The following is a 12299-nucleotide window of genomic DNA, read 5'->3' on the forward strand; positions in this document are numbered from 1 at the left end:
GCCTCGACTTTGTCCACGTGGCTACGCAAGGCATTGAACCTTGCCTCCAGCTCCTCGGCGCGTTGACTGGCGAGACTGCTCTCCGCCCGCGCCACTCTTGGTCTCCGCTCGCGCAGCCTGCGCTTCAGCGATGGCCTGATTCGCCTCCCTCCTCTCCTCCGCCAGCTGGCGCCGGAGGTCCGTCTTCTCGGCATCCATGGCGGCAACTTTCTCTGCCAGCCTGCGGGTTTTACTTTCCGCAGCCGACTTCTCCCGGACAGCATCCGCATGCTGCGCCCGAAGCCTCTCGACTTCGGCAGCCACGTCCACAGTCAGGACACCCGACGCCACGCGGTCGGTGAAGTCGGCCGCCTGATAAAAGCACATGAGACCCAAACCCTCATGAAAACAACAAACACTGAAGTCCAGCACAACTTACTTGCTTCAGCTGCTGCGACGCCTCCCTCAGCCGCTAGGACATGGTGCCTGCCACATCCTTGGCGGCGGCAGCTGACAGAATCTCGCCGCTCGCGCAAAAAGCGGCCCACGGGTCTTGCGCGGCACCCTTCGCCCGGACCACCGCCGTTGGCGACGTGGTTACCGCCGAAGGCGAGACAACAACCAATTGCCCCTCATCCGGCCCTGAATCTGATAGATCTTCTCTCCATGAGTTTTTGATAAACTCAAAAACTTTATAAGTCAGTTTTTCCTCTCTCTTATTATCAAGTGATTTTGTTTCGTAGGACTTCATGAGGGTATCCCAGAACTGATAAAGTAGATCTAACATCTCAGTAGTGTACTTACCATTCTTTTCTTTGGGCACCCAAAATTAGGAGTTATACCTCCTAGTTTTTTATTCCCACTCCTCAAATACAGTTTGGTTTTGAGATTCTATAATTTTTTTATTGATCTCTTGATCATCGCGTTCTCTTACTACAACATATCACTGGTCAAAGAACTAGCAAAAAAAAACTTACCAACAAAATAATCCTCGACACTGATGTTCGTGCCGAAGTCGGCAACACGTCTCCCCGGTGAAGGCAACTCACGTCCTTTCGCGGATCCGCCCGGGGGAGGCTTGGTTCAGCCAAAGGCGGCAGTCTTCGCGCCCGCCGATGCCTTGCTGGGTCCGGGCGCGGCCGGTTTCACAGCCGGCATCGGCTGGCTACTGCCGGAAGCAGCAGCCTTCGTGCTCCCCCGCGCCCTCTTCGCCTCATGCCTAGGATCTGCGATCCTGACAACCGCCCGACGCTTCTGTGCAGTGTCCTGACGGTCCTTGTTCATCACTGCCGACACAACAGCAGCAATATTCCGCCCGTAAGGAAACACCTTTAAGTCACGAGCCATGCGAGACGTAAAAAGTCTTCGCCAGCCGCGCGGGGGATCGGAACGTTCTTGGGCCATCGACCCCCGGTAACCTCCAGCATCCGCGCCGAAGACTCCCGGAGCTCGGGCGAAGACATCCTTCCCCCGAGGGCTGCGCACGTCCCCATCAACTCCATAGCAAAACTATCGAAGACCCCCATTCCCCCCACTGCAGTACCTAGTTTTCTCTTCTTAGTGGCCGGGGCAGCCACCTGCGAAGGCTCTTCCTCGGTCACACCCGTCGGTTTTTCCCCATGGTGGTCGGCGGCGTCTTCCCCGGGATAACCAGCGTATGGCAAACGGTTCAATTCGAAGACCCGATTCAATCTATCGTTGGCCCCACGGATATCCCAGCTCCGTAGACCCTCTGTCTTCGGCACATAGCACCCCACGATCCTCGCTGCACCGTCTTCCGCTTCGCGCACGAATGCGGTGGGATCCCGACCATGCAAATCCAACGCGAAGGCTGGACTTCGCACCCGCTGCCCGCCCCGGAACGGCATCTCGCGAGGGCATACTTCGCCCAGCGCCCAGCCATGCGCCAATGGCCACACCCCATACCCGATAAATTCCTCCACTAAGTCACGCCCGCTACTCATGCAGGCAGCGCACCGAAGGGCTCCCTCGTCTTCATCATCCTCCGCACCTCAAACTGCGGGTACGCCACATAATAATGGGAGCACATGACGGCCACGGGGAGTCCTGGATGGTCTTCAACTGCGCCTTCGGAAACGTAAAACCAGAAATCCCACTAGTTGCCCCACTTATTGCGGGCGCAGGGAACCAACTCCATGACTTCCATCGAAGTCTTGCCGGTCCTCAGCGTAAACGTGCACGATCCAAACTGTGCAATCTCACGTCCAATTTTCCTCTTTTTCCAATGCAGACAGTAATGTTTTGTGAAGACCTCCACAGAGGGCTGACCACCATACGAAGTCGTCGCCCAAACATACTTCGCCAGAGCCACCACGGCATTCGGCGTCAGCTGGTGGACCTGGACCTCGAATCTCCGCAGGACCTCCGCCATGAATCGATGTGCAGGCAGACGAAGGTCAGCGGTGAAAAAGCCTCAAAAACGACCAACTCGCCTTGTGGCTCGGGGACCTCCTCCGCCCCCGGGACGCGCCCCACTCCGCTGCCAAAATATCCAAGTTGCTGCATATCCTGGATGCGGACCGAGGAAATCCGCGACACGCCAAACTCCACTGTATCACCAGGATGTAACTCCTCCGCCGCCATGTTGCTCAAAGTGTCCTCGGACGATGCGCCGGCCGGCGGTGTATTTGGAGCAGATGAGGAAGAGGACGGCATGGCTACGTACCGTCGGCGGCGGCGGGCGGTCTACTTGACGCGGGCCAGATCTCCGATGAGCAGGAGCAAGGAGGGTAGGCGAGCGAACGAACAGTTTCAAAAGGAGGCTAGGGTTTTGCGGCACACAGATAGAGTACCTGACCCGCGCCGCCTCGCCCCCCTTTTTATACATAGGACACGACGCTTCGGGAAACCCGCAGTCCAACAGTACCGCGTCCGTCAACGGTCACATCAAAAACCCCCGCGGAACCACTTCGAGCGAGGGCAGCGTCTCCACCATCTAGCGACGTCTTCAGCACCAGATGACTTAGTCGAACTGGTCCCTCGGAGGGCAAATGTTGGGGCAAAGGCGAAGACGCTACCCTTCGCTCGATGCCTTCACCAATCTCGCTGCACCAACGGAGGCGAAACGACCGGCGGGTCCCACCCTTCGTCCACTACGCTGCAAGACGAAGGCCTACGACGAGGTCGCCCATGTCCCGCGTCCTCGAGGAACACGAAGGCCCACGTGGAATTCGGCCCATTGTAACAGGCCCCGCATGGCTAAGTGTATTACGGGCCCGATTTGTAATGACTTTTCTGTAATGACAGTCTGTAACCCCACTTTATGGGAATATTCCGGGGATAGCCTAGGCGCCTGAGGGCACATGCGTCCTTACTCCAAGACGTTAGGCACTCAGGCACCTATAAATACAAAATACCCCCGTACAGTGCCCTTGAGAGGCTGGATGAACAGAGCTATTGCCACCTCGAGTCAAAACCTTGTTTATGTTGCTTTCTTTCCTTCGTTGGATCAACTTGCCCAGGAGAGCAAGTTCCAACACCCAAGGTGCTTGTTTCTAATGTCAAAGGACCCAAGACCATTTGGGTACCTAAGAACAAGGCCTAAACTTATTTTGTAGGTTTATGCATCCGGGGGCTCAAGTTCGATAATTGATAGCGAGTGCACAAACCACATGACTGGGGAGAAAATGATGTTCTCCTCCTACGAGAAAAACCATGATCCCCAAAGAGCTATCACATTCGGGGATGGAAATCAAGGTTTGGTCAAAGAACTTGGTAAAATTGCTATATATCCTAACCACTCTATTTCCAATGTTTTTCTTGTAGATTCTTTAGATTACAATTTGCTTTCTGTCTCTCAATTATGCAAAATGGTCTACAATTGTCTTTTTACGGATATAGGTGTTACTGTCTTTAGAAGAAGTGATGATTCAGTAGCATTTAAGGGAGTATTAGAGGGTCAGCTATACTCAGTTGATTTTAATAGAGCCGAACTCGATACTTGCTTAATTGCTAAGACTAACATGGGTTGACTCTGGCATCACCGACTAGCCCACGTTGGGATGAAGAATCTTCATAAGCTTCTAAAGGGAGAGCACATTTTGGGACTAACAAATGTTCATTTTGAGAAAGACATGATTTGTAGCGCATGTCAAGCAGGAAAGCAAGTTGGTGCTCATCATCCACACAAGAACATCATGACGACCGACAGACCGCTTGAGCTACTCCACATGGACCTATTCGGCCCGATAGCTTACATAAGCATCGGCGGGAGTAAGTACTTTCTAGTCATTGTGGATGATTATTCTCGCTTCCCTTGGGTGTTCTTTTTGCAGGATAAATCTCAAACCCAAGAGACCTTAAAGGGATTCTTGAGACGAGCTCAAAATGAGTTCGGCTTAAGGATCAAAAAGATTAGAAGCGACAATGGGACAAAGTTCAAGAACTCACAAATAGAAGGCTTTATTGAGGATGAGGGCATAAAGCATGAGTTCTCTTCTCCCTACACGCCACAACAAAATGGTGTAGTGGAGAGGAAGAATAGAACTCTACTTGACATGACGAGGACCATGCTTGATGAGTACAAGACTTCGGACCGGTTCTGGGCGGAAGCAATCAACACCGCTTGGTACGCCATCAACCGTCTCTACCTTCACCAAATCCTCAAGAAGACATCTTATGAACTCCTCACCGGTAAAAAGCCCAATGTTTCATATTTTAGAGTCTTTGGTAGCAAATGCTTTATTCTTGTTAAAAGAGGTAGAAAATCTAAATTTGCTCCTAAGGCTGTAGAAGGCTTTTTACTTGGTTATGACTCAAACACAAGGGCATATAGAGTCTTTAACAAGTCCACTGGACTAGTTGAAGTCTCCTGTGACATTGTGTTTGATGAGACTAACGGCTCTCAAGTAGAGCAAGTTGATCTTGATGAGCTAGATGATGAAGAGGCTCCATGCGTCGCGCTAAGGAACATGTCCATTGGGGATGTGTGTCCTAAGGAATCCGAAGAGCCTCCACAAGCACAAGATCAACCATCATCTTCAAATCAAGCATCTCCACCAACTTAAGATGAGGATCAAGCTCAAGATGATGAAAATGAAGATCAAGAGGAGCCACCTCAAGAGGAGGACAATGATCAAGGGGGAGATGTCGATGATCAAGATAAGGAAGATGATGAGGGTCCAAGACCGCCACACCCAAGAGTCCACCAAGCAATACAACGAGATCACCCCGTGAACACCATCCTCGGCGATATTCATAAGGGGGTAACCACTCGATCTCGTGTTGCTCATTTTTGTGAACATTACTCCTTTGTGTCTTCTATTAAGCTATACAGGGTGGAAGACGCATTAAGGGATTTGGATTGGGTGTTGGCAATGCAAGAGGAACTCAACAACTTCACGAGGAATGAGGTATGGCATTTAGTTCCATGTCCTAATCAAAATGTTGTAGGAACCAAGTGGGTCTTCCGCAACAAGCAAGATGAGCATGGTGTGGTGACAAGGAACAAAGCCTGACTTGTAGTCAAGGGATATTCGCAAGTCGAAGGTTTGGATTTCGGTGAAACCTATGCACCCGTAGCTAGGCTTGAGTCAATTCGAATATTACTTTCCTATGCTACTTACCATGGCTTTAAGCTTTACCAAATAGACGTGAAGAGTGCCTTCCTCAATGGACCAATCAAGGAGGAGGTCTATGTTGAGCAACCTCCCAGCTTTGAAGATAGTGAGTACCCTAACCATGTCTATAAACTCTCTAAGGCGCTTTATGGGCTCAAGCAAGCCCCAAGAGCATGGTATGAATGCTTAAGAGATTTTCTTACCGCTAATGGCTTCAAAGTTGGAAAAGCCGATCCTACTCTCTTTACTAAAACTATTGCAAATGATTTGTTTGTATGCCAAATTTATGTTGATGATATAATATTTGGGTCTACTAACAAATCCACTTGTGAAGAGTTTAGTAGGATTATGATTCAAAAATTCGAGATGTCTATGATGGGGGAGTTGAAGTATTTCCTAGGATTTCAAGTCAAGCAACTCCAAGAGGGCACCTTCATCAGCCAAACGAAGTACACTCAAGACATACTCACCAAGTTTGGGATGAAGGATGCCAAGCATATCAAGACACCCATGGGAACCAATGGGCATCTCGACATCGACACGGGAGGTAAATCCGTAGATCAAAAGGTATACATGTCGATGATAGGTTCTTTACTCTATTTATGTGCATATCGACCGGATATTATGCTTTCCGTATGCATGTGTGCAAGATTTCAAGCCAATCCTAAGGAAGTTCACCTCAGGGCCGTGAAAAGAATCTTGAGCTATTTAGTTCATACACCTAAGTTTGGTCTTTGGTACCCCAAGGGATCCACTTTTGATTTAATAGGATATTCAGATGCTGATTGGACAGGGTGTAAAATTGATAGAAAGAGAACATCAAGGACTTGTCAGTTCTTAGTAAGATCCTTGGTGTCTTGGGCTTCAAAGAAACAAAATTTTGTAGCTCTTTCTACCGTCGAAGCCGAGTACATTGCCGCAGGCCATTGTTGCGCGCAGTTACTTTTGATGAGGCAAACCCTTAGGGATTATGGTTACAAATTAACCAAATTCCCTCTCCTATGTGATAATGAGAGTGCAATCCGCATGGCGGATAATCCCGTTGAGCATAGCCGCACTAAGCACATAGCCATTCGGTATCACTTTTTGAGGGATCACCAACAAAGGGGGGGTATCGAGATTGCTTATGTTAGCACCAAAGAACAATTAGCCGATATCTTTACCAAGCCATTAGATGAGAAAACTTTTACCAAACTTAGGCATGAGCTAAACATTCTTGATTCTAGGAATTTTGATTGATATTATGCACACATAGCTCATTTATGTACCTTTGATCATCTCTCTTTCATGTGCTATGACTAATGTGGTTTTCAAGTGTATTACATGCTATGTCTTAGATTAAAATGGAAATAGAGTCCTCGGCGAAGACAAGGCTTCCACTCCACTCCATCGAATTATTCATCCTTCGCCGTCACTCCGCATCGCTCTCCACTTTGGTATAATCCTTCACTCATATATTGTTTGCCAAAGGGGGAGAGAATTTACTAAGGGCTCATATTTCACTCACAAAGTATCCGTTTTTGGCGATTCATGCCAAAGGGGAGAAAATATTAGCCCAAAGCAAAAGGACCGCACCACCACCAATTTCAAAAATTGCAATTTTCAACTTGTATTAAAGAAGTTTTTCAATTGGTATATTATTTTTGATATAAATTCAAATTGGTATGATCTCTTTCAAAATTAATATCTAAAACCCTCTTGAACACTAAGAGGAGAATTTCATTGAGGGGGAGTTTTGTTTGGTCAAAGGAAAATCATTTGAAACAGGGGGAGAAAATTTCAAATCTTGAAAATGCTTCTCAAATTCGGATTCATATACCTTTGACTATTTGCAAAAAGACTTTTAAAAAGAATTTCCAAAACATTTGCAAAAACAAAACAAGTGGTGCAAGCGTGGTCCAAAATGTTAAAATGAAGAAAGCAATCCATGCATATCTTATGAAAATATAAATTGGTTTAATTCCAAGCAGCCTTTGCACTTACCTTATGCAAACTAGTTAAATTCTGCACTTATATATTTACTTTGGTTTGTGTTGGCATCAATCACCAAAAGGGGGAGATTGAAAGGGAAATAGGCTCAAACATTTTCCTAAATGATTTTGGTGGTTGAATTGCCCAACACAAATAATTGGACTAACTAGTTTGCTCTAGAATATAAGTTTTACAGGTGCCAAAGGTTCAACACAAACCAATAAAAAGTCTAAGAAAGGGTTCAAATAAAAAGGAGCAAAACCAACCGAAGGCTACCCTGGTCTGGTGCACCGGACTATCCGGTGTGCCACCAGATAGTGTCCAGTGCACCACCGGACAGTGTCCGGTGCACCAGCGAGATCCACTCTGAACTGTTCAGCTTTGGGTTTTCGGGGAGCCACTCCGCTATAATTCACCGGACTGTCCGGTGTAGCACCGGACTGTCCAGTGTGCCAAGCGGAGCAACAGCTAACAGCGCCAACGGTCGTCTGCAAAAGTGAACAGTGCGTGAACAGTGCGCGGACAGCGCGCGCAGAGTTAGAGCAGGCGCTAGAAGGCGCACCGAACAGTGAACAGTGACTGTCCGGTGCACCACCGGACTGTCCAGTGGCCCCACATGTCAGAGCTCCAACGGTCGAACCCTAACGGTTGGGTAACGTGGCTGGCGCACCGGACACTGTCCGGTGGAGCACCGGACTGTCCGGTGCGCCCTTCGACAACAGCCTTCCCCAATGGCCACTTTGGTGGTTGGGGCTATAAATACCCCCAACCACCACACTTCAAGGCATCCAAGTTTTCAGCCAACACATTCAATACAAGAGTTAGTGCATTCAATACAAGACACAAATAGATTGAATCAAAATCTCTCCAAGTCCCAATTCCACTCAAAGCAATTAGTGACTAGAAGAGAGAGTTTTGCCGTGTTCTTTTGAGCTTGGATCGCTTTTCTTCTTCCCCATTTCTTGTTCCCAAGACATTTGTAATCAAAGCAAGAGACACCAATTGTGTGGTGGTCCTTGTGGGGACTAAGTGTCCCAATTGATTGAGAAGAGAAGCTCACTCGGTCTAAGTGACCGTTTGAGAGAGGGAAAGGGTTGAAAGAGACCCGGTCTTTGTGACCACCTCAACGGGGATAGGTTTGCAAGAACCGAACCTCGGTAAAACAAATCACCGTGTCACACTCTTCATTTGTTTGTGATTTGTTTTTGCCCTCTCTTTCGGACTCGACTTTATTTCTAACGCTAACCCCGGCTTGTAGTTGTGCTTAAAGTTTATAAAATTTAGATTTGCCTATTCACCCCCCTCTAGGCAACTTTCACTTGTCCGGTGCGCCGTAACGTCACCCAACCGTTAGGGTTCGGAGCTGGTCGACCGTTGGAGGCTTTGTCCTCTTGTGGCACCGGACAGTCTGGTGCCACAACGGACAGTCCGGTGCCCCTCTGACTCCGCTGCTCTAACTTCTACGCGGTATTGTGCTGCACTGTTCCTTCTGTCAGAGTCGACCGTTGGCGCAGATAGCCGTTACTCCGCTGGCTCACCGGACAGTCTAGTGGCACACCGGACAGTCCGGTGAATTATAGCGGAGCACGCCCTGGAATTCCAGAGAGTGGCTGCTTGACATCTGTACGGTCTTAGTGCACCGGACAGTCCGGTGTGCCAATTCTCAGCACACTCAAGTTCTTTGCTCCGTTTCAAATTGAGTCCCTAACTTGATTACTTTCTTGGTTTGTATTGAACTTTATGCACCTGTAATACATGAATTGTAGAGCAAACTAGTTAGTCCAAATGTTTGTGTTGACTATCAACCACCAAAATTAATTATAGAAAATAGTTAACCCTATTTACCTTTCAGCCATGTTCAGCTGTCCAATCTTCGTCGTCTTCCTCGACGGCGCCCTCGTCCTGTTCGGCTGTCCGGCGTCCACCTGCCCATCGCTGGTCGGCAGCTCGCCGCCATGGAAGCCCAAGAACCGGATGGACACGAAGGCTTATGGCAACTTTGATAACGAGCTGGCTCACGAGTTAATCGAGTCAGGCCGAATTACCAAATGAGCCAAGCTGAGCAGCTTCTCCAGCTCGTTATCATAACGAGTCGAGTCAAGCTAACTCGTTATCATAACGAGCCAGCTCGATATCCAGCCCTACTAACGACCACTCCCTTCGTTCATTCTAGATTATAAGATATTTTATTTTTTATTATATAAAATCAAAATGTACTGTAACTAAGAATGAACATAGTACATAAGCTACAAACTATACAGAGTTAATAGCACATGTACGGTGTAGTAGATGAACTAGCAAGAAAGTGATATAATGATTTTTACCTTAATGCTCGGTTGTTCGTCGGTAAACAAAAGAAATTGCATGCAAGACTCTTCTTTAAATACTACTCCCTTCATCCAAAAATATAATTCAAGAATCTCGGTGATACTTATCTACTACTACGCATTGTGCAAGGGTAGCAGATGAGCTTGGGGAAAGATGAAGCAGATGTGTTTTCTATTATAGATGTAGACATAAACACACATGTGATGTAGTGGTAGCTACCGCTAGCATTTGCTTGAGAGGTCGTGAGTTCGAATCCCTTTGGAGCCATGTGTATTTTTTTAATTTTAGCTAGGCGTCGGCTGTACGGGGGAATAAGAATGAGCTTTGCGGGGAGGGAGAATGAGAATGATAGATCTAGAATGGTGACAGAACATGGGAATGAACTGTGCGCGGGGAGGAGGGAATCAGAAAGGTAGAACACGGAATGAGCAGAACAGCGGAATGGCCGACTACTACTGCAGCCTTAATAAGTAGTAGAAATTTTACTACCGTGTTCATATGGGAAACATTATTACTGGTTGGTATCTTCAACCGATATTAATGTTAAGTCATTAATACCTGTCGAAGACACACACCAACCGATACTGATGAGTTCACATTAGTATTTGTTTATGTCTCCATCCGATACTAATATATGTGCCTTATAAACATTATTCCTCCTTGAGTTGGTGCCATAAATAGATATCTCTACTACTATTAAGAAGGTAACGTAGACTACTTCTGTGCCCCCGCCTCCCCCTCTGGACTGGGACCTCCGGTACCGGATCGCGCGTGGCGTCGCTAGGGGCCTAGCCTATCTCCACGAAGAGTGCCAGGACTGCATCATACACTGCAACATCAAGCCTGAGAACATCCTCCTCGACGCGGAGTTCCGCATGAAGATCGCGGACTTCGGCATGGCGAAGCTTCTCGGGCGGGAGTTCAGCTCCGCGCTAACCACGATCCGGGGGACCATGGGGTATCTCGCGCCGGAGTGGGTGTCTGGGCAGCCTATCATCAAGAAGGAAGACATCTACAGTTTTGGCATCGTGCTTCTGGAAATAATCTCAGGGAGAAGGAAGACCAGGAGACTGAAATCTGGAAGCCATCGGTATTTCCCCCTCTATGCTGCTGCCCAGCTGAACGAGGGGAACGTGCTGTGCTTGCTGGACCCTAGGCTGGAAGGGCATGCCGATGTCAGGGAGCTTGACGTTGCTTGCAGAGTTGCATGCTGGTGCATCCAGGACGAGGAGAACGACAGGCCATCCATGGCCCAAGTTGTTTGTATGCTGGAAGGTGTTGTAGACACTCAGATTCCTCCAGTTCCGTCTTTGTTCAATGACCTTATTGACGGTGACAACAGCAGCACATGTTCCGAAGAAGGCTAATGTTTTTCTTTTCTATATGCCAACAATTCATTAGGATAGTTTATTGTATCTCTACTACTCTATAAAAGTCTAAAGTAGGCGTCCACACCCCATGGTGTAGCACACCCCCACCCCCGCGATGCCCGCCCACGCCTCCCCGTGATTCCAGCCGGCAAACGCCGCGTGAATCCCGCCCCACGATGCAACCCCCTGTCCCCCGTCCCCACCCCTCGCCCTCTTCCTCCCCATGTTGCCGCTACCCAACAATGTCTCAGATCGCCCTCTACCTCCACCTCCGATGCCGCGTCAGTAAGGAAACGGGCGAAGCGCTCAGAGTCTAGGCGGGGCCGGTGATGATTCAACGCTCAAAAGAGGCCCTGTAGGCAGCGTCAGACGGCAGTGGCGATTGACACGATCTTGGAACAGGCCTTCATCGAGGTCAGAGCCGGCGCGCGGTGGTCTCCTCGGTCGGCACTGTGGTCGGCCTCGTCTGTACGAAAGGTTCGACACTGCTTCCCCTTTCCTTGACCTTTGAATATGAAATGTGTAGATTTGTGCAATGGCATGATCTATGAAATGGTTGTTCCTTGATCAGTGAATATGAAATGGCTAGATCTGTCAAATGCCTTGTTCTATGTAAAAATTTGTTCCTTGAATACGATGAGTACTACGATGCCAGCGCTTTCCACTTGTGTACACAGAAATTGTTTTGTTGATGACGACCAAAAGTATGCGCTAACTCATCTTCCTGTCTATGCACCGGCGATTCCCTTGAAACCCTTAATATGATTTTGCATTAATTATTTCTCACTGATCTGACAGATTTAGGAAGGCTATATTTACTTGACCTGCTACCTTTCTTTTACATAGTGAATTACTGCAGATTTACAAATTTTAAGTAAACACACATGTTGTTCGTTCCTCAGTAATTTACATGCCTGATGATATCTTATTTGTAAGTAGACACACCTGATGCGTCACTAACATCTCTACTCCCTTGCACTCCTAAGGAAAAATATGTTCATTATATTTTTAATGCATAATTTTGTAGACTTGCAGTATGCAACCAAGGATTAAATGGTTAGTAACATATATG

At 48.0% G+C, this 12299-nt stretch overlaps 1 protein-coding gene across 1 annotated transcript; it reads left to right on the forward strand.

The window, feature by feature from the left end:
* Positions 1–10503: 10503 nt before the first annotated feature.
* Positions 10504–11252, forward strand: LOC118473301 (G-type lectin S-receptor-like serine/threonine-protein kinase At2g19130). The gene has a single exon (XM_035962519.1). It carries the CDS (start codon positions 10733–10735, stop codon positions 11222–11224), a length of 492 nt encoding a protein of 163 aa, XP_035818412.1. The 5' UTR covers positions 10504–10732; the 3' UTR covers positions 11225–11252.
* Positions 11253–12299: the final 1047 nt, after the last annotated feature.

The sequence above is a fragment of the Zea mays genome, chromosome 9 (assembly GCF_902167145.1).
Source record: "Zea mays cultivar B73 chromosome 9, Zm-B73-REFERENCE-NAM-5.0, whole genome shotgun sequence".
In the NCBI taxonomy this organism is placed as follows: Eukaryota; Viridiplantae; Streptophyta; class Magnoliopsida; order Poales; family Poaceae; genus Zea; species Zea mays.

Excerpts from the sequence above, each read along its gene's own strand:
- LOC118473301 (XM_035962519.1), top strand. The coding sequence starts at position 10,733 with ATGAAGATCGCGGACTTCGGCATGGCGAAGCTTCTCGGGCGGGAGTTC.